The 26,649-nt window shown below is 52.7% G+C and overlaps 1 protein-coding gene across 2 annotated transcripts in view; it reads right to left on the reverse strand.

Moving 5' to 3' along the window:
• Positions 1 to 26,649, reverse strand: part of RAB11FIP5 (RAB11 family interacting protein 5) — a 55,327-nt gene that overhangs the window by 3,146 nt on the left and 25,532 nt on the right. For both annotated transcript variants that reach the window (XR_014160287.1, XM_081876626.1), the window contains exons 3-4: positions 24,146 to 24,896; positions 7,929 to 9,935 (exon numbers count right to left, since the gene is read on the reverse strand). Coding sequence is in view for 1 of the 2 variants with exons in the window: in XM_081876626.1 (XP_081732752.1) it covers positions 7,929 to 9,935; positions 24,146 to 24,896 (2,758 nt within the window). In the remaining variant the exon portion in view is untranslated. The remainder of the gene's footprint in view (positions 1 to 7,928; positions 9,936 to 24,145; positions 24,897 to 26,649) is intronic.

Genomic DNA, 26,649 nt, shown 5'->3' on the forward strand with positions numbered 1-26,649 from the left:
GGCTTGCCTCTGGTCCCCCTGGGGGTGGGTGATGCCCCCATAAGCTTCCCCTTCTAGCAGCCAACTCTATGGAGCAGGGAAGGGGGCTGTTTCCCCACAACCGCAAGGGACGCACCCTGAGCTTTGCTGGCAAACCCAAGGAGAGTTGGCACAGAGCTCCAGCTGCCAGGGAACTCCGACCCCCCACCCCAAATAAAAAGACCCCAAGGCAGAGGCAAGAACAGGGAGTGCAAAAAAGCATATTGGAAAATGATTTCTAATGAGCTGAAAAAAATCTTAAAAATAACTTTTGTAAAAAAACAACAACCCTAAAGCTTTTTGATTAGGAATTTTAGGTACAGAAATACCTAAGGATCAGAAGAAACTATTTATGTAGGCTACAGCAGCTGCTACTCGCCCAAAGATGGAAGGAAAATTTACAAAAGAAGAATAGCTGATAAAGGTGATGGACTCTGCCGAATTGGTGAAAATGACTGGGAAGATCAGAGATTAAGAGGACGGTTTTAATTTAATAAAGAATGGGGGAATTTTGTAAGTTACTTGAAAGAACATTACAAACAACTGAAAACACTGGCAGGATTTTAAAAACACTTGCAACGAAGCAAGAATTAGGATAAAAAAATGAGATTTAAGAAAATATGGAGAACATTGTAAGATGCCGTTTGAAAAGAATATCTGGGGAAACCACGGAGGGGGGAGGGAATCCGGGGATTCCGCAAATCCTATTAGCAAAGTGATTTAAGATTTGTGTATGATGATAAATGTTAAAAGAAAAAATGAATTAAAAAAAATTATTTTAAAAGAGAGAGCAGGGAGTGCAAGACAGGAAGCCAACACAGTTGCTTCCTTAGAGCCAAAAGCAGGTAAACCCAGGCAGAAGCTGGATGGAGCCACTCTGGAGAGGCCTCGGGTGCCCAGGGTGCGGGTGCCCATGCGGACGGGCACAGAATCTGGCAGCCATGGGAAGAGGGCAGCCCAGGAGGACCTCCTAACACGCTGCCCAGTCCTCCTGCACGCCAGGGAGGGCACAAAACCATTTAACGTCATCCCGGGAGGAGCAGTCCATTGTTTCTCAAGACAGATGGACGCCGACAACAAATCAGTGTCACCCGCCTTCGTCTCTGAGGGCACCTGCAGGGGATCATTTATCTGCAGGGATCACAGAGATCATCTGCAGGGACATAGCTGGTCGTTCCCCCAGTTGGCAAGGCTCCATTGACAACAGCAAGTAAACTAAGCCTTTTGTGTCATTGACCCAGTCCTTTGGAACTCTCTGCCACCAGAGATTCAGCAGGCGCCTTCTGGGCCAACTTTTAAACGCCTGCCACAAACTTTTCTATGCAGGCAATCAAGAGTGCATCTTTCCTTTCAAAAGGACTGGAGGAAATTGATATCTTATTTGAGAGAAAACTGTAAACGTTTGAAAACATTTGTAGGTCTGACTTGAAATATCTGGTAATGTGAAAATAAGGAGCTATTTACATATAAGGGGGTAAATGTTAAAAGAAGATATAAGGTAAGAAAGTGGTTATAGAAATGCGATGAATCTGTTAAAGATATGCGGAAGTCAGAAAGAGGGAGGGAAGGAGGTCGGTGCTCTTTTTGAGCAATACTTAAAGTTATGGATTTGTGTACTGAAAATGAAATGAAACATGAAAAAATCAATAAAAATTATATTTTTAAAAAGAGTGCATCTTTCCACAAGGGTTAACCGGTACCCATTTTTAATTTTTTTATATGGTTTTTACTGCATGGTTTTATGTATCCTTGTTGCAAATGAAACATTTTTATAAGTAGATCAAGGCTGCTGTCACCATAGGCAAGGGATGGCTTAGAGATGTGGAAACCCAGGACGCTTCCCGACAAGGGCGGCTACCTCTCTCGTCAACAGCACCTGAATGTTTCTTCCCTGCGCTGCAATTTGCAAGGCTCTGCGCTTGAGCTCCTTGCCTTTCTGACCACATGCCAGGCTCACCTGCTAATTATACACAAGGGCCTTGGCAAACGCCAACTCAAGTTCTCCTCCAGAGGCCAGCCATGTCTCTCCCTCCCTCTCCCTCTCTCCTTCCCTCGCACGCATCCTGGGGCCTGAGCATCCCTCCTTCAGAAGCACCAGGCTGACCCCAGGTGATGGCTGGACCTTCAGCGCCTGTGCAGAAGAAATACCCACAAGAGCCAAAGGACTCTGGGACTTGTAGTTCTCGGGGGGCGGGAAGCACAGGCCAGAGTCTAACCCTGGCGCAAAGCAGCTATTGCATAGGTCCACCTAGCGCAACATGGAATCACAGAGTTGTAGAGTTGGAAGGATGCAGAGGACACAACCTTGATGGCAGAAAGTGAGGAAAAATTAAAGAACCTTTTAATGAGGGTGAAAGAGGAGAGCACAAAATATGGTCTGAAGCTCAACATCAAAAAAACGAAGATCATGGCCACTGGTCCCATCACCTCCTGGCAAATAGAAGGGGAAGAAATGGAGGCAGTGAGAGATTTTACTTTCTTGGGCTCCATGATCACTGCAGATGGTGACAGCAGTCACGAAATTAAAAGACGCCTGCTCCTTGGGAGAAAGGCGATGGCAAACCTAGACAGCATCTTAAAAAGCAGAGGCATCACCTTGCCAACAAAGGTCCGTATAGTTAAAGCTATGGTTTTCCCAGTAGTGATGTACGGAAGTGAGAGCTGGACCATCAAGAAGGATTGATGCTTTTGAATTATGGTGCTGGGGGAGATTCTTGAGAGTCCCATGGACTGCAAGAAGATCACACCTATCCATTCTGAAGGAAATCAGCCCTGAGTGCTCACTGGAAGGACAGATCCTGAAGCTGAGGCTCCAATAGTTTGGCCACCTCATGAGAAGAGAAGACTCCCTGGAAAAGACCCTGATGTTGGGAAAGATGGAGGGCACAAGGAGAAGGGGATGACAGAGGACGAGATGGTGGGACAGTGTTCTCGAAGCTACCAGCATGAGTTTGACCAAACTGTGGGAGGCAGTGGAAGACAGGAGTGCCTGGTGTGCTCTGGTCCAGGGGGGCACGAAGAGGCGGACACGACTCAACAACAACAAAGAGTTGGAAGGAAGGAAGGATCTGCTACGGCTGGCAGTGACTTCCCAGGAGGTCAAGCGGAGGAGAGCTTCGCTTCCCCTGGAACTGGCCTGCTCACACAGCCCTCAAGAAGCAAACGGACTCTCTTCGTCCCCTGTCTCAGACCCTGAGTTTCATGGGCATGTAGAGTGGGAAGGGTCCCCCAAAGGCCATCCAGCCTGACCCCCTGCAGTGCGAGGATCGCAGGTGGAGCTTCCCTGGCAAATGACCATTCCCCAACAAGCTCCCTAGTGCTGCGAATTTTACAGGACCTGCAGACGGTGGATGTGGTGCCGCCTGTGTAAGAACCCGAGGAGGAGCTGGCGGATCAGTCCAGCCTCCTGCCCTCGCTGTGGCCAACCAGGCGCCCCAATGGGAAGTGTGATAAGAATTTTAAAGTCTTGCATATATAATAAATGTTCATAAGTGTACCAACCAAGCAGGTACATAGATCAGCACAGGAAGACCGACCTGAAACCATTTTTGATTCCCAAACTGACCAAATGTTTCCTCTGCAAGGTCAACGGAAAATGGAAAAGCCTCCCCATTGTCTTTTCCTTCACAAATCCTGTCTGAAGGGCACATTTAAGAGATGAATAGTGTGTGAGCCTGTGACCTGGCCCAGGAACTAAGTATTTATCATTACAAAAGACTGGCCAGGCTCCCCAGGCAATCCAGTCAAGTGACCATTAAAAAGGTAACCTGTCAGACAAGATAAAGAGCGCACTCAGATTTCTGCTGTAGACTACCTTTTCTGTGATGTAGGTATGATGTACTTGGGGGGTGGTCTTAGGCAGGGCAGACCTAGCCCTCCCCCAGAAATCTGCTGGCATGTTCCCCTATCGTTCCCCCACCACCACATCTGTCCTCCTGCTTCTTTGCATCTGGGCACTGCTGCCAAACAACACCTAGACGGAGGCCCCCTGGCAAGAGGCTTGTGGGTCACAGACTCCAGAAGGGTTTTCCTGCAGGAGGGGCTCTTTACTCTGTGTCAATGGCAGACACCCCCCAAAAAAAAATTCCGACAGCCAGCCTTGAAAGGCAGCCCCACAAGGCTGCAGGCCCCCACCCCCAGCAAGCCCAGACCAACAGTGGGGAGAGTCTTAAAAGGAGGAGGCCAGACCCCGACCGTAAACTGCTCAGGGGTCTCCCCCAGCCAATGTAGCAGGTGGGGGGGGGGGTTATTCCAGGGACCCTCACAGAGATCTCTGCAGCAACAGCACCACCTGCTGGCAATGGAGGCAAACACCTCGGCAAACTTCACTGAGAAATCCTAATAAAGTCGGTTTCTGTGCTGCTATTTTTAGCCCTGCATTTGGACACGGGTGGAAAACGAACACATTGCCGGCTGAAATCTAAAGCTATGAGCCGCTTTTCAATTCTTTGGAGGATGAAAACTACTCCACATCCCTCCCGTTGCTCTCTGTGAGGAAGGAGAGGGACTCTGGAGCATTAATGGCTCCCAGCAGAGGCCACCAGGAAGACAAAAGGGTCAGACAAAAGGCTTTCCTAGCCCAGCATCCTGGAACATCACACAGCCATCATGCGCTGACAGCATCTCTGGTGGATTATTTCAACACCTGGAATATGGCTCAGCTGCCTTTGGAAACCAAAAGTTAGCCAGCGTCACCAGCTGCATTTTGCACTAACTGGAGGCAAAAGTGTTGCATGTAACTGGCCAGCCCCTGAAAAGCTATGCAGTGACTTCCAGCAAGCATCCCTGAAGGAGCGTCTCCACCCCCATCGTTCAGCCCAAGGTCCAGCTCCGAGGGCCTTCTGTCAGTTCCCTCCCTGCGAGAAGTGAAATTACAGGGAACCAGGCAGAGGGCCTTCTCGGTGGTGGCGCCTGCCCTGTGGAACGCCCTCCCATCAGATGTCAAGGAAAGAAACAACTATCCGACTTTTAGAAGACATCTGAAGGCAGCCCTGTTTAGGGAAGTCTTTAAGGTTTGATGTTTAATGCTTTATGGTATTTTTAATATTCTGTTGGGAGCCGCCCAGAGTAGCTGGGGAAACCCAGCCAGATAGGCGGGGTATAAATAATAAGTAGTTGTTGTTGTGCCTGGCAGGGAAGATTACCCAGAAGAGGTCTGAACAACACTTTGGGACACTTAAATGCCAAGTATTCTTTTTCTGCACATCTTTCCCAAAAATGTTTTTGTTAAACTGCAAATGCACCTGTTTCTCCCCCGCCCCCCCGCTTCCCAAAAGTGTAAGATCTCTGGAATGTGGAGGCACACCCAAAAGGGCAAAAACAGCAGCTCCACACAGGAGGCAGTGATTTTTGGGTCCCCCAGAATTTAATCCTCTTGGACCTCCAGAGAACTGTCCCACGAAGTTCATTCGGATCATTTAAGACAGATTACTACAGCTGGGTGGGTGAAGAACAGGAGTGAAACCAAAGCAGACCTCTCTGCCCAGCAGGCTTTTTCAGAACTGGCCACAGTGTTAATATTCTTCATTTCACTTGCTAGTTGCCTGACACCAAGCGGTCTCTGGACGACTTGCAACAGATTGAAAGAGAGATAATTCTCTAAAAACAAGAATCGTAAGCCAGCCTCTGAAGAAACAATCAGCAGCTCAGAGCAGTACCAACCGCTAAAGCATAAGGACAGCCATAGGCAAACTCGGCCCTCCAGATATTTTGGGACTACAACTCCCATCATCCCTGACCACTGGTCATGTTAGCTAGGGATGATGGGAGTTGTAGTCCCAAAACAGCTGGAGGGCCAAGTTTGGGGATGCCTGTTCTAAACCTCTCTTAAAGGTAAAAGTAAAGGGACCCCTGACCATTAGGTCCAGTCGTGACCGACTCTGGGGTTGCGGCGCTCATCTCGCTTTATTGGCCGAGGAAGCCAGCGTACAGCTTCCGGGTCATGTGGCCAGCAGGACTAAGCCGCTTCTGGCGAACCAGAGCAGCGCACGGAAATGCCGTTTACCTTACCTTACCTATTTATCTACTTGCACTTCATGCTTTCGAACTGCTGGGTTGGCAGGAGCAGGGACCGAGCAACGGGAGCTCACCCTGTCATTGCGGGGATTCGAACCGCCGACCTTCTGATCAGCAAGTCCTAGGCTCTGAGGTTTAACGCACAGCGCCACCCGTATCCCTTTCTTGGAGAGGGGCATTTAGAGATGGGCTTCAGGCAAACATCTAAAAGTCAGGACACAGCACCTCTCTCGATGCGAACCTGAACTGAACAAGGTTTTATAGAGAAAAACAAGCACCTTGAATTGAGCTCTGAAACGAACTGAGCTCAGCTGACTTAAGACAAGCTTTACGAGGTCAGACCACCAACACACACATCCCTGCTATCAATTGGACTGCAGCATTCTGCAGTTTCTGAACCACCTCCAAAGGCAGCCCCACATATAACACGCAGCAGTAATCTAACCTAGAGGTTACTAAAGCCAAGCTGTCCCTGTCTGGATAGGGGCATAGATGGAACCCCGCCAAAAACTGGCAGAAGGTTCTCTGTGCCATGGAGACCACAGGCATCTCTCATGATAAATCATGACTAACTGCCAGACTGGGTGGCAATGGGTGCAAGGGGGCCCCATCTGCTTTTATCCAGCCTTTTTCCTCTAAGGCCGATCTGCAGAGATCCAAGTTTTCCCACGTCCAGGAAAGCCTTCAAAAACTAAGCTGTTATTTTGGAGTGTGTTAAGTCTCCAACCTTCAAACGCGATGGGGAGGGCATGTCATGCGAAGGGGAATTGCTGCTCCTAAAGAGAAAAGGAGATTACTCAAAGTCACATTGCTCTTTTAACACATGCATCATTTTGCATGACGCTCTGGATCACTTCTTGTGAAAAAAGAAACTGATAAATGCAATTAATAATCGCAATAATAATAAGCTGTGCCTCTCCCCTTCCTAGTCGGAATTAAAGCTGCATCTCGGGGGAAGCTTGTGCACTGACCATTTTTACAGGAAATGCTGCCACAGGGGAGCATTAAAAAAAACAACCTCTCCTGCTTCCTTGTTCATGCACAAATATCCTCCCCCCTTGAGACAACACTGAAAGATGGAACAGAACCATCGAAAACAATCATGGCCAGCGAGCGAGTTCACATTTAAAGATCTGCTATAAACCTTAAGATAGTTTGGGTGTGAAAAGCTCAATTGTTTAGAGCGTGGTGCTGGTAACGCCAAGGTTGCAGGTTCGATCCCCGGATGGAGCAGCTGTGCATTCCTGCATTGCGGGGGTTGGACTGGATGACCCTCAGGGTTCCCTTCCACCTCTATGATTCTTTGATTAAGTGGTATGCAAATTAAGTGGTATGCAAATTAAGTGGTATGCTTAAACAGTGAATAAAACCATGGGAGGAGATCTTACCACTCAGGTGGGTGGGGTGTACAGAGTAGGAACATACACCCCCTCCCCGCAGGTCTCCCTGCCAAGGCCAAGTGGTAGAATTGGGGCGACTGTCCCACCACAAAGAGCCACTTCCCCCTTGCCCCCCCCCACTGACCCTTTGCTTCCAGCATGCCGGGGGGGGGGCAGGAGCTGCCCCTGCTCTAAGGGGCCCCCCTTCTGCAGAGCTAGGAGAGAAGAGAGGGATTTAGTCACAGCCCTTAAAAGAGGAGGAAAAGGGTGAACCAAAGATAAAAGCCATGGAGGGGGCATGAAAAGATGCCATGCAGTTTGGGGGGGGGCAAGGGGTAGGATTGTGCTGTGGGGAGGGTCCCGTGAGCTGCAGCCAGTCAAGACACCCCATGGGCAGAGGGAGGGCCAACCCAGGGCTTTGGGGGGTTTCCTAGGAGAGACGCCCCAAAATCACAGGGAAGGAGGGGGGTCACCTGGTGCACACACACACACACACACACGCCTTGCCCAGCTCACCTGGCCGTCCACTGGAGAGGAGGCGCTTTTTCCGCCTGCGTCGCCCCCACGGGCGAAACCGAAGAGGCCACTGAGGCAGCTCTGGGCCGCGGGAGAGCGAGGGAGGGGGCCGCCACAGCGGAGCCCCTGCCCAAGTCAGGGTGCAGGACGGGAGATGGGAAGAGGAAGTCGCTAGGGTGGGCAGCCCCCTCCAGCGAAGGCGTGGAGAAAGTCACGGGGGCGGCCGGTTGGTCCTCGGAGGGGTGGGCAAGGAAGAAGCCGCGAGGGGCCGCCTCCGGGCCACCCAGACCCTCCACCCAGGAAACCGGCAGGACGGCCGCCTCCGAGGAGGCTGGGTCAGCAGGCCTCTCCACAAAGGGGTTGTTCTGCGGGGAAGGTGGCGGTGGTGTCCCAGCCCAGGGGGCAAAGGGGTTGCCCGGCGCCAGGGCGGTGTCCGTCCAGCTGCCCTGAGGCTCCTCTCTGCCCGCCTGCCAAAAGTCGGCCTTCTTGAAGTCCACTACCCGGTCATCTGACCAGCTGGACGACAGCTCCGACTCACTCAAAGAGCTGCCGGCCCGAGCCTGCCTGAGCTGCCCACCCGCCAATACCGCCGGAAAGGGGGGCGACGTGGCGGGCAGGCTCTGGCTGAGGGGGCTTGGCGCAGGGTCCCCCTCAGGGAAGGAGAGGGCCCCTCTTTCTCCTGGCGGCAAATCTTCCTCCGGCCCCCCAAGTCCTGGCCGCTGTCCTTCGGGCCACGAGTCCTGCGACGGCGGCTGCTCCTCCTCCACGGCCGTCCAGAACAGGACTGAGGGGCTGGGCCGGGGGTCCTGGGTGGTCTCTTTGCATGCGGGGATCTCCTTGGCTGTCTGTAGCGAGCCCAGCTCCGAGAGCCCCTGCGGCCAGGGAGCGCCCGCCTGCCACACAGAGGAGTCAGACAGGCCTGACGCGCCCAAGGAGAGATCGGTAGGGCAAGTTTCAAACTGCTCGGCCCCCGGGGTCCCCCCCGAAGGGAGGACTCGGCCCCTCAGCTCATTATCTGCTGCAGGTTCGGCGCCAGCGCCTGCCAGCCCGAGGCTCCCCGTGGCACCGACGCCAGCTGCTCCCATTCTCACCAGTGGCGCCAGGGAGTAGGAGGTGGCGGCCACTGGGGGAGGCCTCACTTCGCCCTCTGCGGGCACTTCCAGCTCCTCGGGCGCAGCTGCCCCATCTTTCCGCCTCTCCTGGACGCCCCACGCCTCCTCTAGGCCACGGGGCACGAACCTCCTTGGAGGCTTCCGGGGGGGTCCCTCAGCCTGCTCCTGAGCCCCCCAGCCGGGCATCTCTCTGGCCTCCTCTATATTCAGGCTGGCATCGGGCGCCTCGTCCGGTGCCAAGCAGAGGGCTGCTTCCTCTCGCCTCACGGTGTCCCAGCGAGGCGAGTCGGCCGCGGAGGCCTCCCCAGTTTCGGCTTCGGGGGCCCGGCCACTTCCACGCAGGGGGCTTTCTGCGCTCGCGCTCTGAGGCGGAGGGGGCCTCTCCTCCAAGAAGACCTCATCGGCAGTGGGCCAGGGGCTCCCACTGTCCTCCGGGGCCTGCTCTGCCGTTGCGTCACTTCCCGAAGCGGGGCCTTCCTCGCAGGAGCTGCTCTCCGAGGGCTGGCCCAAGGCTTGGCCCCCCAAGCTCTCTCTTCTCGCTCCTCCCAGTGCCTGCTCAGGGTTGCAGCTCAGCGGCTCTGGGCTCCCTGGGCCGGCGTCCTCCTGTCCCCCGGCTTGGGGTTCCGGGGTCTCGGCTAGGGGGGCGTCCGGGTGGGAACCGCCTTCCAGCCCCTTCTCTGCAGGCGGAGGCTCCCTGGGAGCGTCCGGCCGGAGCCGGCTGGTGGCGAAGGCATCAAAGCTGTCGTCCCACTCCGGGGGGGCCCTGGCAGAGGCGGGCGGAGACGGCGGCGGCGCCTCCGGGGTGCTGGCGCTCTGGGCCTCGGGCGGCAGGTCTCCAGCCGTGGCGAAGGGAGGGGGGTCCTGATCCGCAGAGAGACAAGGGTGGTCCGGGGAACTAGAGAGAAAGTGAGCAGGGGAAGCAGGTTTAGTATCTGGTCAGCCAGGATCGGGTCCTCGCAGGAAGGGCGGCTGCCTCTGCAGGGGCGGGGAGGGGCTGCGTGTGACTGCAATGGGGCAGAACTGCAATGGGGCAGAACCAGCAATTGGGGCTGGGGGCAAGGGCAGGGGCCGTCTCAGAGCTTGAGGGCTGTCTATACCTTAGCAGGCACTTTCAGGCTGTGGAGAGAGACAGAACAGACCCCCCCACCGCCCCCCCACCCCAGTTAATGCTCCATGGGGTAATCTGGGCTCACCAAAACACACACACACAGAGCGGCAAACGTCAGGGCACATTCTGGGGAAGAACGAGGCTTTGCTGAAGCAGGGCAAGGAGGATGGCAAAAATCAAACCAAAGCATGGAGGGAACAAGCAGAGGCAGGGGAAATAAACAGCGATGGCACAGGCTGCCCCCCCCAAAGACACCCCGACTGAATGCACGTGGCCCCCCCATGCTGTATGATGCACTGCAGACACTTGACGTTCATTTGCGGTTGGCAGGCAAGAGAAACGCCTCTGGCACAAACCAAGAATGGACCCCGTCCTCTCTTGTGGGGGGGTCCCTCTCTCCAGGGAGCTGAGGTGCCCCCCACACTCACAAACCTGCTCACAGTCTTGGGGTGCGCTCCGCAGAGAGGGGCCCCTCCAGTTCCACTCCTGCCCTTCCCTTCGCCTATCCCAGTCCTGGGGGGCAGAACGGGACTCCAGGAGGGCCAGAAATGGGATGAGGACCGCCAAGCAACATGCCATGACGTAGGACCCAATCCAAAAGGAAGCTCCTTTCCTCGAGTTTGCACAGAAGAACAGCCTGCCGGCCGGGTTGTGTTTTTCGGGTCGGGCGCAGCTCCTGCAGCTGCCGCCAGTGGCACCCAAAGACACCTGCCTCTCTGCTTCCCTGGAGCCCAGAGGGTGCCCACGGTGGGTGACGGGGAAGGCTGCAGCAGGTGGTCCCCATTCAGGCGCAGAGGAGACCCCCAGACCTTCAGCAAAGGGGCTGGACTCCCAGGCTTTCATCCTGGGAACTGGGCAGCTTCGTGGCAAACCCACCTTTGGGTGACACCCCCCCCCAAACCCCTTCAGTCGCAGAATGGGCCACCTAGGCAAAAAACAGAGAGCCAGCGAGACTTGGAGGGCAGCAATTCAGACCTGGGAGCGCAGACCCCCCCCCCAGGCCTCTCCCCTTCTCCCCCCAAGCTGGTTTCCTGGCCTCTCCCCCCAAAGCCACCACGGCTTCTGCTTTTCAGCCACCTAACACTAGAGGGAGAAGGGAGGCCAGCAGATTCAGGGAAGTTTTTAATGTGGGACATTTTAATGTATTTTTAAACTTTGAAGCCGCCCAGAGTGGCTGGGGAGACCCAGCCAGATGGGTGGGGTACAAATAATATGTTGTTGTTGTTGTTGTTGTGCGGGGTACAAATATGTTGTTGTTGTTGTTGTTGTTGTTGTTGTTGTTCAGGGAAGCAGCAACCCTTTGGAACTGCAGGGGCCTTCCGTGCAATAATAATAATAATAATAATAATAATAATAATAATAATAATAATAATTTTTTATTATTTGTACACCGCCCATCTGGCTGGGTTTCCCCAGCCACTCTGGGCAGCACCCAGAGATTAATAACAGGCTGAGACCCTCCCTGCCCGCAGACTGTCTCTCCAGAGTGGTGCATGCTCTGGTTATCTCCCGCTTGGACTACTGCAATGCGCTCTATGTGGGGCTACCTTTGAAGGTGACCCGGAAACTACAACTAATCCAGAATGCGGCAGCCAGACTGGTGACTGGGGGCGGCCGCCGGGACCACATAACACCGGTCTTGAAAGACCTACATTGGCTCCCAGTACGTTTCCAAGCACGATTCAAAGTGTTGGTGCTGACCTTTCAAGCCCTAAACGGCCTCAGCCCTGTATATCTGAAAGAATGTCTCCACCCCCATTGTTCTGCCCGGACGCTGAGGTCCAGCTCTGAGGGTCTTCTGGCGGTTCCCTCCCTGCGAGAAGCCAAGTTACAGGGAACCAGGCAGAGGGCCTTCTTGGCGGTGGCGCCCACCCTGTGGAACGCCCTCCCACCAGATGTCAAGGAAATAAACAACTATCTGACTTTTAGAAGTCTCCAGGCAGGGAGGGTCTCATCCTGCTTATTAATCCCTTGACTGCTCCCCCCTTTTCCTCCCAGGGGCTCAAGGAGGGCTTCAGAGGCATCTTGGAGAGACCACGGTCCAACTCATCACCCAGGGAGCTCACTGGGAGACCAGGCCTGCCAGGGTCTCTCAGCCTGGCCTACCTTACAGGGTCGCTGTGGGGATTTAAATGAATGAAGGAGGACTGTGCACAAGGCACCGTGGCCTCCGGGGAGAAAGAGGCAAAGTAGAAACCCAAGACTCTCAAGAAGAAGAGGACTCTCCTTCCTTGGAGGTTTCTAAGTAGAGGTTGACTGGCCACCTGTCAGAGATGCTTCAGCTGAGATTCCTGCATTGCTGGGGTTGGGCTGGATGACCCTGGGGGTCCCCTCAACTCTACCATTCTGTGATTCTATGGAAACGAATAAAGGGTTGCAGGCAGGCAGGCAGACGGCGGCGGCTGGAGGGCTCAGTGGGTAGAGCATGAGACCCTTCATCTTAAGGTGGTGGGTTCGAGTTCCGCCCTGGGCAAAAGGTTCCTGCATTGCGGGGGGGGGTTGGACTAGATGACCGTGGGGACCCCTTCCAATTCTATGATGAGTTCTAATCTCTGATCAGCCCTGCCTCCACGGGGACCACCACCCAAATGTCAGCCGGCCTTACTCCGCAGCAGAGGGGGGTCCCTTGGTCCAGGCCCAGTGGCCTCACTCCGTGGGGACCCCTTGGACTCACGTGGCCAGGAAAACCCACAGACCCTCCTCTTTCTGCTCAGTGCAGCTGCCTCCCTCAAAGGGAAACATCCACAGATCATAGCCCAGGAAGCAAAGGAACCCAGGCGTCCGGCTGACCAGTGCCTTTTGGGTCCAGCAGCCCAGGATGAGGCCAGTCAGAGCTGCATTCCAGGCATACCTGGCCAGTCCTGGTCATGGGGCTCAGGGCAGGCAGGAGAGGAAACATTCCAGGCATCTTTTGGCAGGAAAAAGAAGAGGGTTTCCATCTCCTTCCCATCCTTAAAAACAACCTGAGATTCCTCCTCCTCCAGAGCAGCCCCACAGCTGCCCCACCTGCTCTGCCCCAGTGTTTTCACCCAAGTCCTGCCGCTTTAAGCCTCTCCCCCCAACTCTGCCTGCTGTTCCCAGATCATAGCTGTCAACGTTTCCCTTTTTTTAAGGGAAATTCCCTTCTTCCGAATAGGATTCCTCGCAAGAAAAGGGAAATGTTGACAGCTATGTCCCAGATTCCAACACGGCTCTGTTGCTCCGGAACAGCGGGCCACGCTCCGAAGATGCACCCAGAAATGCAGCTGCGGGGAGGGGAGGCGGAACTGGGCCCCAATCCTAGAATCGGAGCATAAGAAGGGATCCCCCAAGAGAAGGAATCTCAGCTCAAGAATCCCTGACCAGAGCCTGACTTTCCGCTGTTGAACTGCTCTTGTCCTCATATTCCTGATGTTGAGCAGGAATCTCCCTTCCTGCACTCTGAAGCTCCAGGTGCGAGTCCTACCCTCCAAGAGCAGGAGAAAACAAGCTGGCTCCCTCTTCCAGGTATTTGAAGCCAGCTCTCCTAATCTCCTCTCAGTCTCCTTGGCATCCACACAAGACTTTTAGAAGACATCTGAAGGCAGCCCTGTTTAGGGAAGTTTCTGATCTTTGATGCTTTATCGTGTTTTTAATATTCTGTTGGGAGCTGCCCAGAGTGGCTGGGGAAACCCTGCCAGATGGGTGGGGTATAAATTATTATTATTATTATTATTATTATTATTATTATTATTATTTAGGGTGGCAGGGAGGGTTGCAATTTGCGCAGTGCGGTCTCCATCCACTGAGTCTCTGCACCGAACCCCCAAATCTTCTCCTCTGCCTCCCTGAATCCCCATTCAGCTCTCAGCATACAATGCCCTACTTGGGGGGAAAACACGTCCATTTGATCAGACACCCCCTTTGCTGACCTCAGATACGGATTGTGGCTTCACATTGGTGAGAGGACATTCTGCACGCACCCAGGGGACTCTTCACACTTGCACAGCGGATCACAAAGGGAGTGAGGGAAGCCACTGCAGTGGCAAACCTGGGAGTGGGGCTGTTCAAGAGGGACCACTTCACAGGACCTTCGTGGTCACAGAGAGTCAAAATATTTTCATAGAACCGCGGAACTGTAGACTTGGAAGGGGTTCCTGAGGGTCATCCAGTCCACCCCCTGCAACGCAGGAATCTCAACTGAGGGATCCAAGGCAGATGGCCATGAAAACCCTGCCTAAAAACCTCCAAGGAAGGAGAGACCACCACCTTTTGACCTTTTGAGGGAGACCATTCCACCTAATAATAATAATAATAATAATAATAATAATATTTCTGCCCTGCCCATCAGGCTGGGTTTCCACAGCCACTCTGGGTGGCTTTCAACAGAACATTAAAAATAGAATAAAACTTCAAACATTAAAAGCTTTCCTAAAACTATCCCTAAGTCAGATCAAGAAGAGGTGGCAAGAATACACAGAGGAACTATACCAGAAAGATATGGATGTCTCGTACACCCCAGGTAGTGGGGTTGCTGACCTTGAGCCAGACATCCTGGAGAGTGAAGTCAAATGGGCCTTAGAAAGCACTGCTAATAACAAGGCCAGTGGAAGTGATGGTATTCCATCTGAACTACTTAAAATTTTAAAAGATGATGCTGTTAAGGTGCTACACTCAATATGCCAGCAAGTTTGGAAAACTCAGCAGTGGCCAGAAGATTGGAGAAGATCAGTCTACATCCCAATCCCAAAGAAGGGCAGTGCCAAAGAATGCTCCAGCTACCGCACAATTGCGCTCATTTCACATGCTAGCAAGGTTATGCTTAAAATTCTACAAGGCAGGCTTAAGCAGTATGTGGACCGAGAACTCCCAGAAGTGCAAGCTGGATTTAGAAGAGGCAGAGGAACCAGAGACCAAATTGCAAACATGCGCTGGATTATGGAGAAAGCTAGAGAGTTCCAGAAAGACATCTACTTCTTCTTCATTGACTATGCAAAAGCCTTTGACTGTGTCGACCACGGCAAACTATGGCAAGTTCTTAAAGAAATGGGAGTGCCTGATCACCTCATCTGTCTCCTGAGAAATCTCTATGTGGGACAAGAAGCTACAGTTAGAACTGGATATGGAACAACTGATTGGTTCAAAATTGGGAAAGGAGTACGGCAAGGCTGTATTTTGTCCCCCTGCTTATTTAACTTATATGCAGAATTCATCATGCGAAAGGCTGGGCTGGATGAATCCCTTGCCGGAATTAAGATTGCTGGAAGAAATATCAACAACCTCAGATATGCAGATGACACAACCCTGATGGCAGAAAGTGAGGAGGAATTAAAGAAACTTTTAATGAGGGTGAAAGAGGAGAGCGCAAAATATGGTCTGAAGCTCAACATCAAAAAAACCAAGATCATGGCCACTGGGCCCATCACCTCCTGGCAAATAGAAGGGGAAGAAATGGAGGCAGTGAGAGATTTTACTTTCTTGGGCTCCATGATCACTGCAGATGGTGACAGCAGTCACGAAATTAAAAGACGCCTGCTCCTTGGGAGAAAAGCGATGGCAAACCTGGACAGCATCTCAAAAAGCAGAGACATCACCTTGCAAATGAAGGTCCATATAGTTAAAGCCATGGTTTTCCCAGTAGTGATGTATGGAAGTGAGAGCTGGACCATCAAGAAGGCTGATCGCCGAAGAATTGATGCTTTTGAATTCTGGTGCTGGAGGAGACTCTTGAGAGTCCCATGGACTGCAAGAAGATCCAACCTCTCCATTCTGAAGGAAATCAGCCCTGAGTGCTCACTGGAAGGACAGATCCTGAAGCTGAGGCTCCAAGACTTTGGCCGCCTCATGAGAAGAGAAGACTCCCTGGAAAAGACCCTGATGTTGGGAAAGATGGAGGGCACAAGGAGAAGGGGACGGCAGAGGGCGAGATGGTGGGACAGTGTTATCGAAGCTACAAACATGAGGGAGGCAGTGGGAGACAGGAGGGCCTGGCGTGCTCTGGTCCAGGGGGTCACGAAGAGGCGGACACCAGTAAAAGACTAAACAACAACAACAACAACAAGTCAGATAGTTGTTTATTTCCTTGATATTTGATGGGAGGGTGTTCCACAAGGAGGGCGCTGTCAAAGAGCTCTTACTGTCAGAAAGTACTTCCTGATGTTCAGTTGAAATCTACTTTCTTGTAACTTGAAGCCATGGGTTCGAATCCTACCCTCCAGAGTAGGAGAAATCAAGCTTGCTCCCTCTTCTGTGGTTCAGCCCTTGAGCTACTTGAAGATAGCTCTCATATCTCCCCTTTTCCAGGCTAAACACACCCAGCTCCTTCGACCGTTCCTCATCAGGCTTGGCTTCCAGACCCTTGATTGTCTTGGTCTCCCTCCTCTGCACACCTTCCAGCTTGTCGACACCCTTCTTAAATTGTGGTGCCCAGAACTGGACACGGGGCTCCAAGTGGGGTCTCCAGAGCGGGACCCTGGACTTGTCGATGCAGCCTAGAATTGCATCGGCTTTTTCTTGGGTTGCATAATGCAAACTCTCTTTTACGTATGCAAGGTTTGCCATGCACAGAGATGACCCCTCTCCCCCTCTCACCCCTTGGCCTGTGGACACCGGGACAGGGTGCAATTGCAATGAACTCGCACCACCTGGTTTTAGTTATTATTTGCAAAATTTATAAGGGCCGTTTACCAGGCAGCGTCGCAGCGTCGCAGTCACAAGATCAGGCCTGCGTTTCTGCTACAGCAGCCTTTTCGCCTCCTCTGGGATGCGGCAGGCGGATGCCATCACTGCAGGGGGAACATGAGCTGGTACCAAAATCTGGGACGCAGCCGGGAGCCACTGCTTCTGACCAATGCAGCATCAAACTTTTCACTTGGGGGGCTCGGGGGGGGGCATGGGAAGAAAGTGCAGAACTCCCTCCCATCAGAAGTCAAGGAAATAAAGAATGACCTGACTTTTAGAAGACATCTAAAGGCAACCCTGTATTGGGAATTCTTTTATGTTTCACAAATTTTTATGTGCTGTAAGCCGCCCAGAGTGGCTGGGGAAACCCAGTATGATGGGTGGGGTATTATTATTATTATTATTATTATTATTATTATTATTATTATTAGTGGGCGGTCACCCTCCTTGAATCCCAAGCAAAACAACTCTGGGTGGCTCTCCTGTGTGCAAATTCTGCCTCCACAAGGTGGGCACACAGGAAAAACCGAATTAAGCCGAGCATCTGTGTGTATTTTTCTGAACACACACAACTAACTTCCATTGACCCATATAAATAAGCAACTGGTTCGAGAGCTCTCTCCAGAGGGCTACATGTATAACCATGGAACTCCCTGCCACAAGACGGTGGTGACTGCCAATCTAGGTGGCTTTAAAAGAGGGTGGGACAAGGATGCAGTCTAACCTTGCCAGCCCTCTTTTAAGCCACCTAGACACCTTTCCAGAGATGGGAAGAAGAAAAAGTCCTGACCAGAGAAGAATGGCAGATTAAGTTGATGGACTATGCTGAAATGGCAAAAATGACCAGAAGAATCAGAAATCAGGAATAAGGAATGGGAAAAAATTATAATTTATCTTAAAAACCATTGTAAAGAATTCAAATCATTGGTAGGATTGAGAGCCAGTGTGGTGTAGTGGTTAAGAGCGGTAGTCTCGTAATCTGAGGAACCGGGTTCGAGTCTCCGCTCCTCCACATGCAGCTGCTGGGTGACCTTGGGCCAGTCACACTTCTCTGAAGTCTCTCAGCCCCACTCACCCCACAGAGTGTTTGTTGTGGGGGAGGAAGGGAAAGGAGAATATTAGCTGCTTTGAGACTCCTTAAAGGGAGTGAAAGGCGGGATATCAAATCCAAACTCTTCTTTTTCTTCTTCTTCTTCTAGGATTGGAATAACACTTGTAGTTTAATGGTGGATTTCGGATATACAGTGATACCTCGGGTTGAAGTAGCTTCTGGTTGCGCTCTGCACCGACCTGGAAGTAATGGAATGTGTTACTTCCGGGTTTCGCCGCTCACGCATGCGCAGACGCTCAAAATGACGTGACACGCATGCGCAGAAGCGGCGAATCGCAACCCACACAGTTCGCTTCAGGATAAGAACGGGGCTCCGGAACAGATCCCCTTCGCATCCAGAGGTACCACTGTAATGGAGATGTAAAAGATCTGGATTATTATAAAAGATGAAGCAGGAAAGGACCCACAAAGGGGAGGAGGGAAGAAGTCCAGGAGATTCTGTGGGATCTTGTTTTTATGTTGAATGTTGGACATGTGATTGTAAAACTTTAATTTGAAAAACCAAATGAATAAATTTATAAAAAAGAGGTTTTCATGGAGGAGGGAGAGAGCCAAGAGCCAGCACAGCTGATTTCTGATTCTTCTGGTCATTTTTTTATGTGCTGTAAGCTGCACAGAGTGGCTGGGGAAACCCAGCCTGATGGGTGGGGTATAATTATTTATTATTATTATTATTATTATTATTAGGCAGACTCCTTCGGCCACCCTCCTTGAATCCCAAGCCAGACAGCTCCTTTAGCTTGTGTGCAAATTCTGCCTCCACAAGGCAGGCACACAGGGAAAACCGAATTAAGCTGAGCATCTGCACCCTTGAAATCCCAGTTGATGGACACCGCAGGAGGGGAGATTTGCTCTTGTGCCCGAATCCTGCTTGCTCCTTCCCCACTGGCTGGCCACTGGGAGAACAGGATGCTGGACTAGAGGGGCCCCTTTGGCCTCATCCTGCAGGCTCTTTTGATATTCTTATGTCTTTAAGGTGTCAAACCACAGCTGCATATTCCTGCATTGCCGGCCGTCGGACTAGATCAGCCTTTCTCAACCTGTGGGTCCCCAGGTGTTGTTGAACTACAACTCCCATCACTCCTAGCTAGCAAGGACAGAGGTCAGGGATGATGGGAATTGTAGTCCAACAACATCTGGAGACCCACAGGTGGAGAACCGCTGGACTAGATGATTCTCAGGGTCCCTTCCGACTCTACAATTCTACGATTCTTTGCTGCTTTTCCCGTATCAGACTAAGCCAACCAGGTTCGAGGTTCTTTTATTAATTTAAAAAGCCCCAAACAACTTTGGTCCAGGGCACCTCAGAGGTTACCCGAATCCTTATATCCCAGCTTGATCACTGAGATCATCTGCAGGAGCACTGCTGGCTGGTGAAGCTCATTTGACAACAATGAGATACTGAGCCTTTAGTGTCATGGCCCCAGTCCAGCGGAACTCCCTGCTACTGGAGATTCAGCAGGTGCCTTTTGTGTGCAAACTTTTAAACACCTGACGAAAACATTTCTATTCTGCCAGGGCCTGTGCACACTGCAGTGGACGCTTGGGTTGCGAAAGTGATCCGTGCGGGATGCACGTTCACAACCCGCAGCGTCCGCAACCTGCAACGGCGCGTCTGCGCACACGTGGGTTGTGATTCGGCGCTTCTGCGCATGCGCAAAGCGCAATTTAGCACTTCTTCACACGCACAACTGCCAAAACCCGGAAGTAACCCTTTCCAGTACTTATGGGTTTCGGCGGTCTGTAAACCGAAAAAATGCAACCTGAAGCGTCTTTAACCTGAGGTATGACTGTATTACGAACACATCCTTCTACAGCGACTAACTGGTGTCTGCTTTTAACTTTTTTACCTAGTTTTTATGGTGCAGCTTTATGTTCTATTGCTGTAAACAGCTTTGATCCATTTTTGAAATGACACAGCGGTATATAGTAAGAAATAAATTACGGCATATGCTTTTTGCAGACTAGAAAGATTCCATGCCTCTGTCTGCTGTTCTTTAGTGGGCCACAAGATTCACTCTTGTTCTTGGTAAATGATCAGAAAGAAGAGAGCAGGAAGGAATTTTTGGGGGAGCCTCCCAGGTCTTTATCTCCCCCTCCCCACAGGTCAGCTATGACAGGGAGGGAGGGACACCCACCTGCCAATCACCTGATGGCTACGACCAGCTGGGATGAGAGCCATCCTCAAAAATGTGGAGGGCTGCACCATAGAAAACAGAGCAAGCTTGATTTCTGCTGCTCCAGAGGGGAGGACCCAATCCAAGGGAATCAAATGACAAGAAAGGGGATTCTGGCTAAATATTAGGAAGAACTTCCTGGGGGTAATAATAATAATAATAATAATAATAATAATAATAATAATAAATGTTATTTATACACCGCCCTCCCCGGCCAGAGCAGGGCTCAGGGTGGTTAAAACCAATAAAATCGCGGTAAAAACATAATGGAGGGGGGGATGTCCAATTTAAAATACAGGTTAAAATGCAATTTAAAATGCAGCCTCATTTTAAAAGTCAAAACCATAAGGGGAGGGAAACATAAGGGTCAGACTGAGTCCAAACCAAAGGCCAGGCGGAACAGCTCTGTCTTGCAGGCCCTGTGGAAAGATGTCAAGTCCCACAGGGCCCTGGTCTCTTGGGACAGAGCGTTCCACCAGATCGGGGCCACTACTGAAAAGGCCCTGGCCCTGGTTGAGACCAACCTAAGAGCTGTTTGACAGAAGAACAGTATTGGGAGAGTGCAGACTCTCCTTCCTTGGAGGCTTTTAAGCAGAGGTTGGATGGACCTCTGTCACAGATGCTCTTGTTGAGATTCCTGCATTGCTGGGGGTTGGACTGGATAGCCCTTAGGGGTCCCAGTACTACGATTCCTTTGCATCACCAAAGACTGGAGAAGAAAGGGCACCTCTGTGTCTCCCCCAGGGGCCCCCGATCCTCAGCTGAAGGAGATCCCAAGAGCCACGACAGCCCCTCTGCTTCTGCAGGAGAAGCAGGCACAGCCCCCCCCCCCAGGGAAGGGGAACGTCAAAAGAATCACGGCAGGAAAAAGCTGAAAGCCTGAGTGAGCCAAGCCCTGTTTGCGCGTCACATGCTCCAGTCAGCATCTCATCATGCGCCAGAACAACACATGCTCCAAAAATAACTTCCCCGGTGCTCTCTCGGATTCATCGCTATTTGGCTCGGGGGGAGACCAACAGCCCAGCAGCCCCCAAGGCCTGGATCTCACTGGTGGACGGGACTGCAGAACCGGCACCAAGACAAAGCGCAACTTCTCTCTCTTTCCCTTCTCTCTGCGCCCTTCAGGACGCTCTTCGTCAGACATGGCTTCTCAGAAACGCACCTTGAAAAAGGCAGCTCACAACCCAGCAGAGGGTGGCTCTCAAACCGTCGACACACACACACACAACCCGAGGGGTCCGCAGCGCACTTCTGCAGGGTCCACAGGCCCACAACTGAAGGGGAAGGTGGGAGATCAAGGCGCCCTCCACTGTCAGAAACAAAGAAAGGCTCCCTTCTGCACTCGAGTGCTGCTGTACCGATCGAAGACGCTGGAGGCGGAAAGGGCCTCTGCATGCGTGCCCCACTCCAGATATTTAGGGCAGATGACAACACAGGTTCAGCCACCCTGCCTGAGCCACCAGGGAGCAGCGCTCAGCCATTTCCCCCCAGCATGCTCGGTACAGCTGCATCGGAGTGTAGAAGGAAGATTCCACTTAGCAACTTCCCCATGTGGTGGCTGCAGCGGAAGAAAGCCAACCTGAAGGATCTCTGCCTCGGGACAGAGAAGGGAAGCGTAAAAGCAGGGCAGCGGGACTGATGCCATCACCAAAATCCAAACCTGAGATCTGGCATCCCGTTCTTCTCAGTACGCGGGGACAGGACTCTGCCCTCAAGGCGGCACAGAAGCTGCCCATGGACTTGACCAAACACTTCTGCCTCTTGAAACACCCCCAAAAAAGATGTGGTCATTAAACAAGTTTCAACTTGACAGCAGCCCAGCATTCAAAGCCGAACCCCAACATCCGACCACCTGCAGAAACACTGCATTCAGTACTGCCATCCCAGAGCCCAGTTGGGGGACTGAGGAGAATCTGCAGTGCTCAGAACCTAGATAGGACCCTCAGAATGACCCCCCCCAAGCCCCCTCGACATCTGAAACACCCTGGGGGGATCTCAGGGAGGAGGCGCCAAGGAAAGGGGGCGGCGCAGAGGTTTGGCCCAAGCTGGCAACCCGCCTCTGAAGCCCCTCCTGCCGGAGCCTTGAATATGACGATGGCAACACAGAGCCAAGTGCCCACTTGGAGACCAATGGCCCAGAGTGTCCTGGGACACCCCCAAGGCGGCAGGATCTAGAGAGCGCCAAATCTCACGTAGCCACAAGTTACACCAGCAACTCCCCAACCTGCCCCGTCTGCTCTTTGCGACCTTGCTCACCTTTGCCTTTAGATCCTCGGAGAGGCCACTCTGGCCCACGGGCACACCATACCCAGGGGTCATGATCCAAACCTGCCACATCCCTAGGCACAGGTCAGCCAGAGCAACCAAGCAGAGCCTATCTGCCCTAGCAGATTTCCAGTGGTACCTCGTTTTGCGTCTGCCCCGTTTAGGGTCCCTTTAGTCCAACGTCCACAGCAAGCCCAGAAGTACCGGAATGGGTTACTTCAGGGTTTGCTGCTTGTGCGCGTGCAAAAGTGCTAAATCGTGCTTCGCGCATGCGCAGAGAGGCGCTTTGTCGAGTGTCCAGGGCTCCAGAACGGATCCTGGACGCAAAAGGAGGTACGACTGTACTGCCAAGTTACGCACCACACAACCCACCCCAGACCTTTGTGATGGCTCCAAAGAGATCTGTGAGCTTCGCAGGCAGGAGCCCCTCCAGTTGGATTTCTGCTCTGAGGGTGGCTAAGCCTCCCCCCACCGCACTTGCTCTCGGTGGGATACGGAGTGATGCAACTCCCCAGAAGTTTAGGAAGCTGATGCAGGTCTCAAATTAGTTTTCAGTTCATTGCTGATTTTTTTTAATGGTTTAAATTGTTGTTTTTCACCACTTTTGCTTTTGCCAATAATTTTTTTTCTGTTTTACTCTCGATGCAAACCACATGGAGGTCATTGTTGGTTTTTGCAACCAATTAGTGTATAAAGGTAAAGGTAACCCCTGACCAATAGGTCCAGTTGCGGACGACTCTGGGGTTGCGGCGCTCATCTCGCTTTATTGACTGAGGGAGCCGGCCTACAGGTTCCGGGCCATGTGGCCAGCATGATTAAGCTGCTTCTGGCGAACCAGAGCAGTGCACGGAAACGCCGTTTACCTTCCCGCCGGAGCGGTACCTATTTATCCACTTGCACTTTGACGTGCTTTCGAACTGCTAGGTTGGCAGGAGCAGGGACTGAGCAATGGGAGCTCACCCCATCGCGGGGATTCGAACCCCCGACCTTCTGATCGGCAAGTCCTAGGCTCAGTGGTATAATGCACAGCGCCACCTGCGTCCCTAATTAGTGTATACATTTTATAAAATAATGATCAATTAAGAGGAGCGGCGTGGAATGTGACAAGGAGGACGTTGTTCATGTCATGCTCAAAACCAGGTTTTTGAACATAGTAGAGCCGCTTCCTAGGACGGCTCCGTTGCCGCCTCACTCCGCTTCTGACTCTGCAAGCTGCTCCAGCCCTGCCAAAAAAGAAACCTGGCAAATCTGAGCCTGGCAGGGAGGAGGGCAGGAGGGCAGAGTCCGACCGAAAGGAAGCAGCCAGACACCCCACTTCCTCCTTGCAGCTCCACACAGGACCCTCCAGCAGCAGAGGCGCCCTGGGGAGATCTGCGGATCCTGGCCCTGTTTCTCCCCGTTCACCCCGAGTCCTCCTTGGCCCCTTCGCCCTGGGGGAGCTGCCTGCCTGTCTCCTCTCCCCAGACCCCCCTCAAGACCTGCTTCAGCAAAGCCTTTCTCCACCGCAAGCCCAACTGCTCCAGCACAGCCTCCTCACCCCAGTTCTCCCCCACCAGACCCACTTAACGTGGGCGGGAGGCCCGTTCCACAGGCTCCGCGCCCCCTGCTTCTTCCAAGTCCTGCCCGGAGCCCAGCAGGCACGACACAGAGGGCCAAGATGCAGGAGCACACAGACCGGGGGCACGGACCTGCCCCTCCCAGCGCCACCCTCCTCCCTGGCAGACACAGGCAACACCAGCAGCGGGACAGAAGCTCTCTCCCTCCCACCCCCAAAAGCCGCGCTCCCCGGCCAGCCTCTCCCTCACCTGGGCTTGGGAGGCATCTCCTTGGCATCCTGGAGGCTGAACCAGCTGCTGCTGCTGCTGCTGTTCCGGCTCCTGCCCCTCTCTTCTCCGGCCGCCACCACCACCCGGGGGGACGGCTCCCCGCTCTTCCCGCCGCCCTCTTTGCTGCTCCCCCGGCGGAAGAAGCCCGTCTTGGAGAACCTCTTCTCCTCCTCCGCCTCCTCCTCCTGCTGGGGCCGGACCCTCCGGACCTCCCCGGAGAAGACCATGGGCGTGGCGATCTGGATGGGCTTGCTCTCGGCGTGCAGGGCGGCCGCCGCAGCCGCCGCCGCTGCCTCCTCCTCCTCCCTCCTGGCCCTGACGCGGTGCTTGTTGAGGGCGATGGTCTTGACGGACAGCTTGTCCTCCTCCTGGGCCGCCAGGATGGGAGGGGAGGGGATGAAGCGGGGAGGGTCTTTGGGGGGCGCCTTCGGCAAGATGCCGCTGGACCAGGGCGGCAGGTCCGGCTCGGGGGCGGCCGGGGGCTCGGATCCAAAGGCCTCCTCCTGCGACTTGCTGGCGGCAACGGCAGCGGCGGCAGGAGGAGCAGGGGCTGCGGGGAGGAAGGCTGGCTTTGGCGTGGGCTCCTCGCAGTAGATGTGGCTCCCGTTGATGCACAAGGAGGACCGGGAGATGGGGTCGTTCTGGGGCTTCAGGCTCTGGGTCGACTGGGAGGCCTCGTCGCTGAAGGCCCTCTTGTGGGTCAGCTTGGGGGAAGGCAGGAAGTCTCTGACTGGAGAGGAAGACAGAGGAGGAGAAGGGTGATTGGTGAGGCCAGCCGTCTGCACCGCCCACACACCCCCCCAACCCCCTCTGGGTCTGCCCCCTTCCGGCTCTTGAGCCACAACAGATGCAGGAAGAGGAGAGTGCATTACAGTCATACCTCAGGTTAAATTTGCTGCAAGTTGAGCATTTTCAAGTTGCGCTCCGCGGCAACCCGGAAGTAATGGAGCGCGTTACTTCCGGGTTTCGCCACTTGCACATGCGCAGACGGTCAAATTGCCGTCACGTGCATGCGCGGAAGCAGTGAATCGCAACACACAGAGGCAGGTTGATTTGCTTCTGGATGTGAACAGGGCTCCAGAACAGATCCCGTTCGCATCCAGAGGTACCACTGCACTGTATTTTAATATTTTCTTGGAAGCTGCCCAGCTGAGGAAGCCCAACCACATGGGCTGGGTATAAATAATAAATTATTATTATTATTATTATTATTATTATTATTATTATTATTATTATTATTACGTGCCAGCCAGAAGCCTCGAGGCACCGACTGCCCAATCCCTAAGCAGACCCCCTTCCAGGCCCTGTTCAAAGTGCTGGGAGAGGGTCTCATGGAGCATTGGGATAAGAACCAACAAAAAGCCCTTTGGCAGCAGGATCAGGCCAAAGGGGGCCCATTTCGTCCAGAATCTCGTTCCCACAGGGGCCGAGCCCAGTGCCACAGAAGCACAGGAACCTCCGGAGAGCATCTGCTGCTGGATCAGGACCATGGCGCATCAAGGGCGCATTCTGCTCTCACGTTGGCCGACTCGATGCCCAAATGGCAAGCACCAAAGCTGGGCTCTCCCCACCTGGGATTCCCAGAAGCTGGGGCCTGATCCAGCTCTCCTTATGCCCCCTACAAAGTCACATTGCGTGTTTGGAAGGGTCTGGAAACCGAGCCCTATGAGGAACCGCTGAGGGACTTAAAGATGCTTAGCCTGTGTTTCCTGTGTTGCAGGGATTAGACCAGATGATCCTTGAGGTCCCTTCCTTTTTTTATATATAAATTTTTATTAGTTTTTTAACATATCATTCTCAACAGTAATTAAACATACTTTTACATCTTATTCAATTCTTTTGACTTCCACCAGTCCTGTCTGAAAATTTTCCAATCTAATCTCTCAGTATGCATTTCTTATCTTCCCTATTACATTTCAAACTCATAACCAATATCTCTATCTTTTCCTACTTGGTAACACTTCGTATATTTCTCCTTACAAAACTTCTTGCAGTCCTACTAGCGTAATTTGTTGATTACAGTTGCTCTTCAAATAACTCATATACTTCTTCCAATCTTCTGTCAGTCTCTGGCCTTGAGGTCCATTCCTACTCTAGGATCTCTCAAATACCAAGTGCCGGCCTCTCCCCACCTGACCTGACATCATCACCAGAGGCCTTTCTCCCTCTCCCTCCACGCAGAGAGGTCTGGAGGGGGGCCCCACGAGAACAGGCCTTTTCAGTGGTGGCTCCCTGCTTGGTTGATGCTCTCCCCAGGGAGGCTCACCTGGAGCCTACACTAAACATCTTTAGGCGCCAGGTGAAAAGATTTCCATTCAATCTACAGCCTTTTTCACGTGCCTGGGAGGTGGGAGTATAGCTTTTAAAATATTATATTATGCATTTTGCGTTTTTATGTTGTAAACCGCCCTGTGATTTTGGAAGAAGCGCAGTATATCAATTTATTTTATTTTTTAAAAATGTGACTTTTAAGTACAGTTGTA

The sequence above is a fragment of the Podarcis erhardii genome, assembly GCF_964252035.2.
Source record: "Podarcis erhardii genome assembly, chromosome: 9".
Taxonomy (NCBI): Eukaryota; Metazoa; Chordata; class Lepidosauria; order Squamata; family Lacertidae; genus Podarcis; species Podarcis erhardii.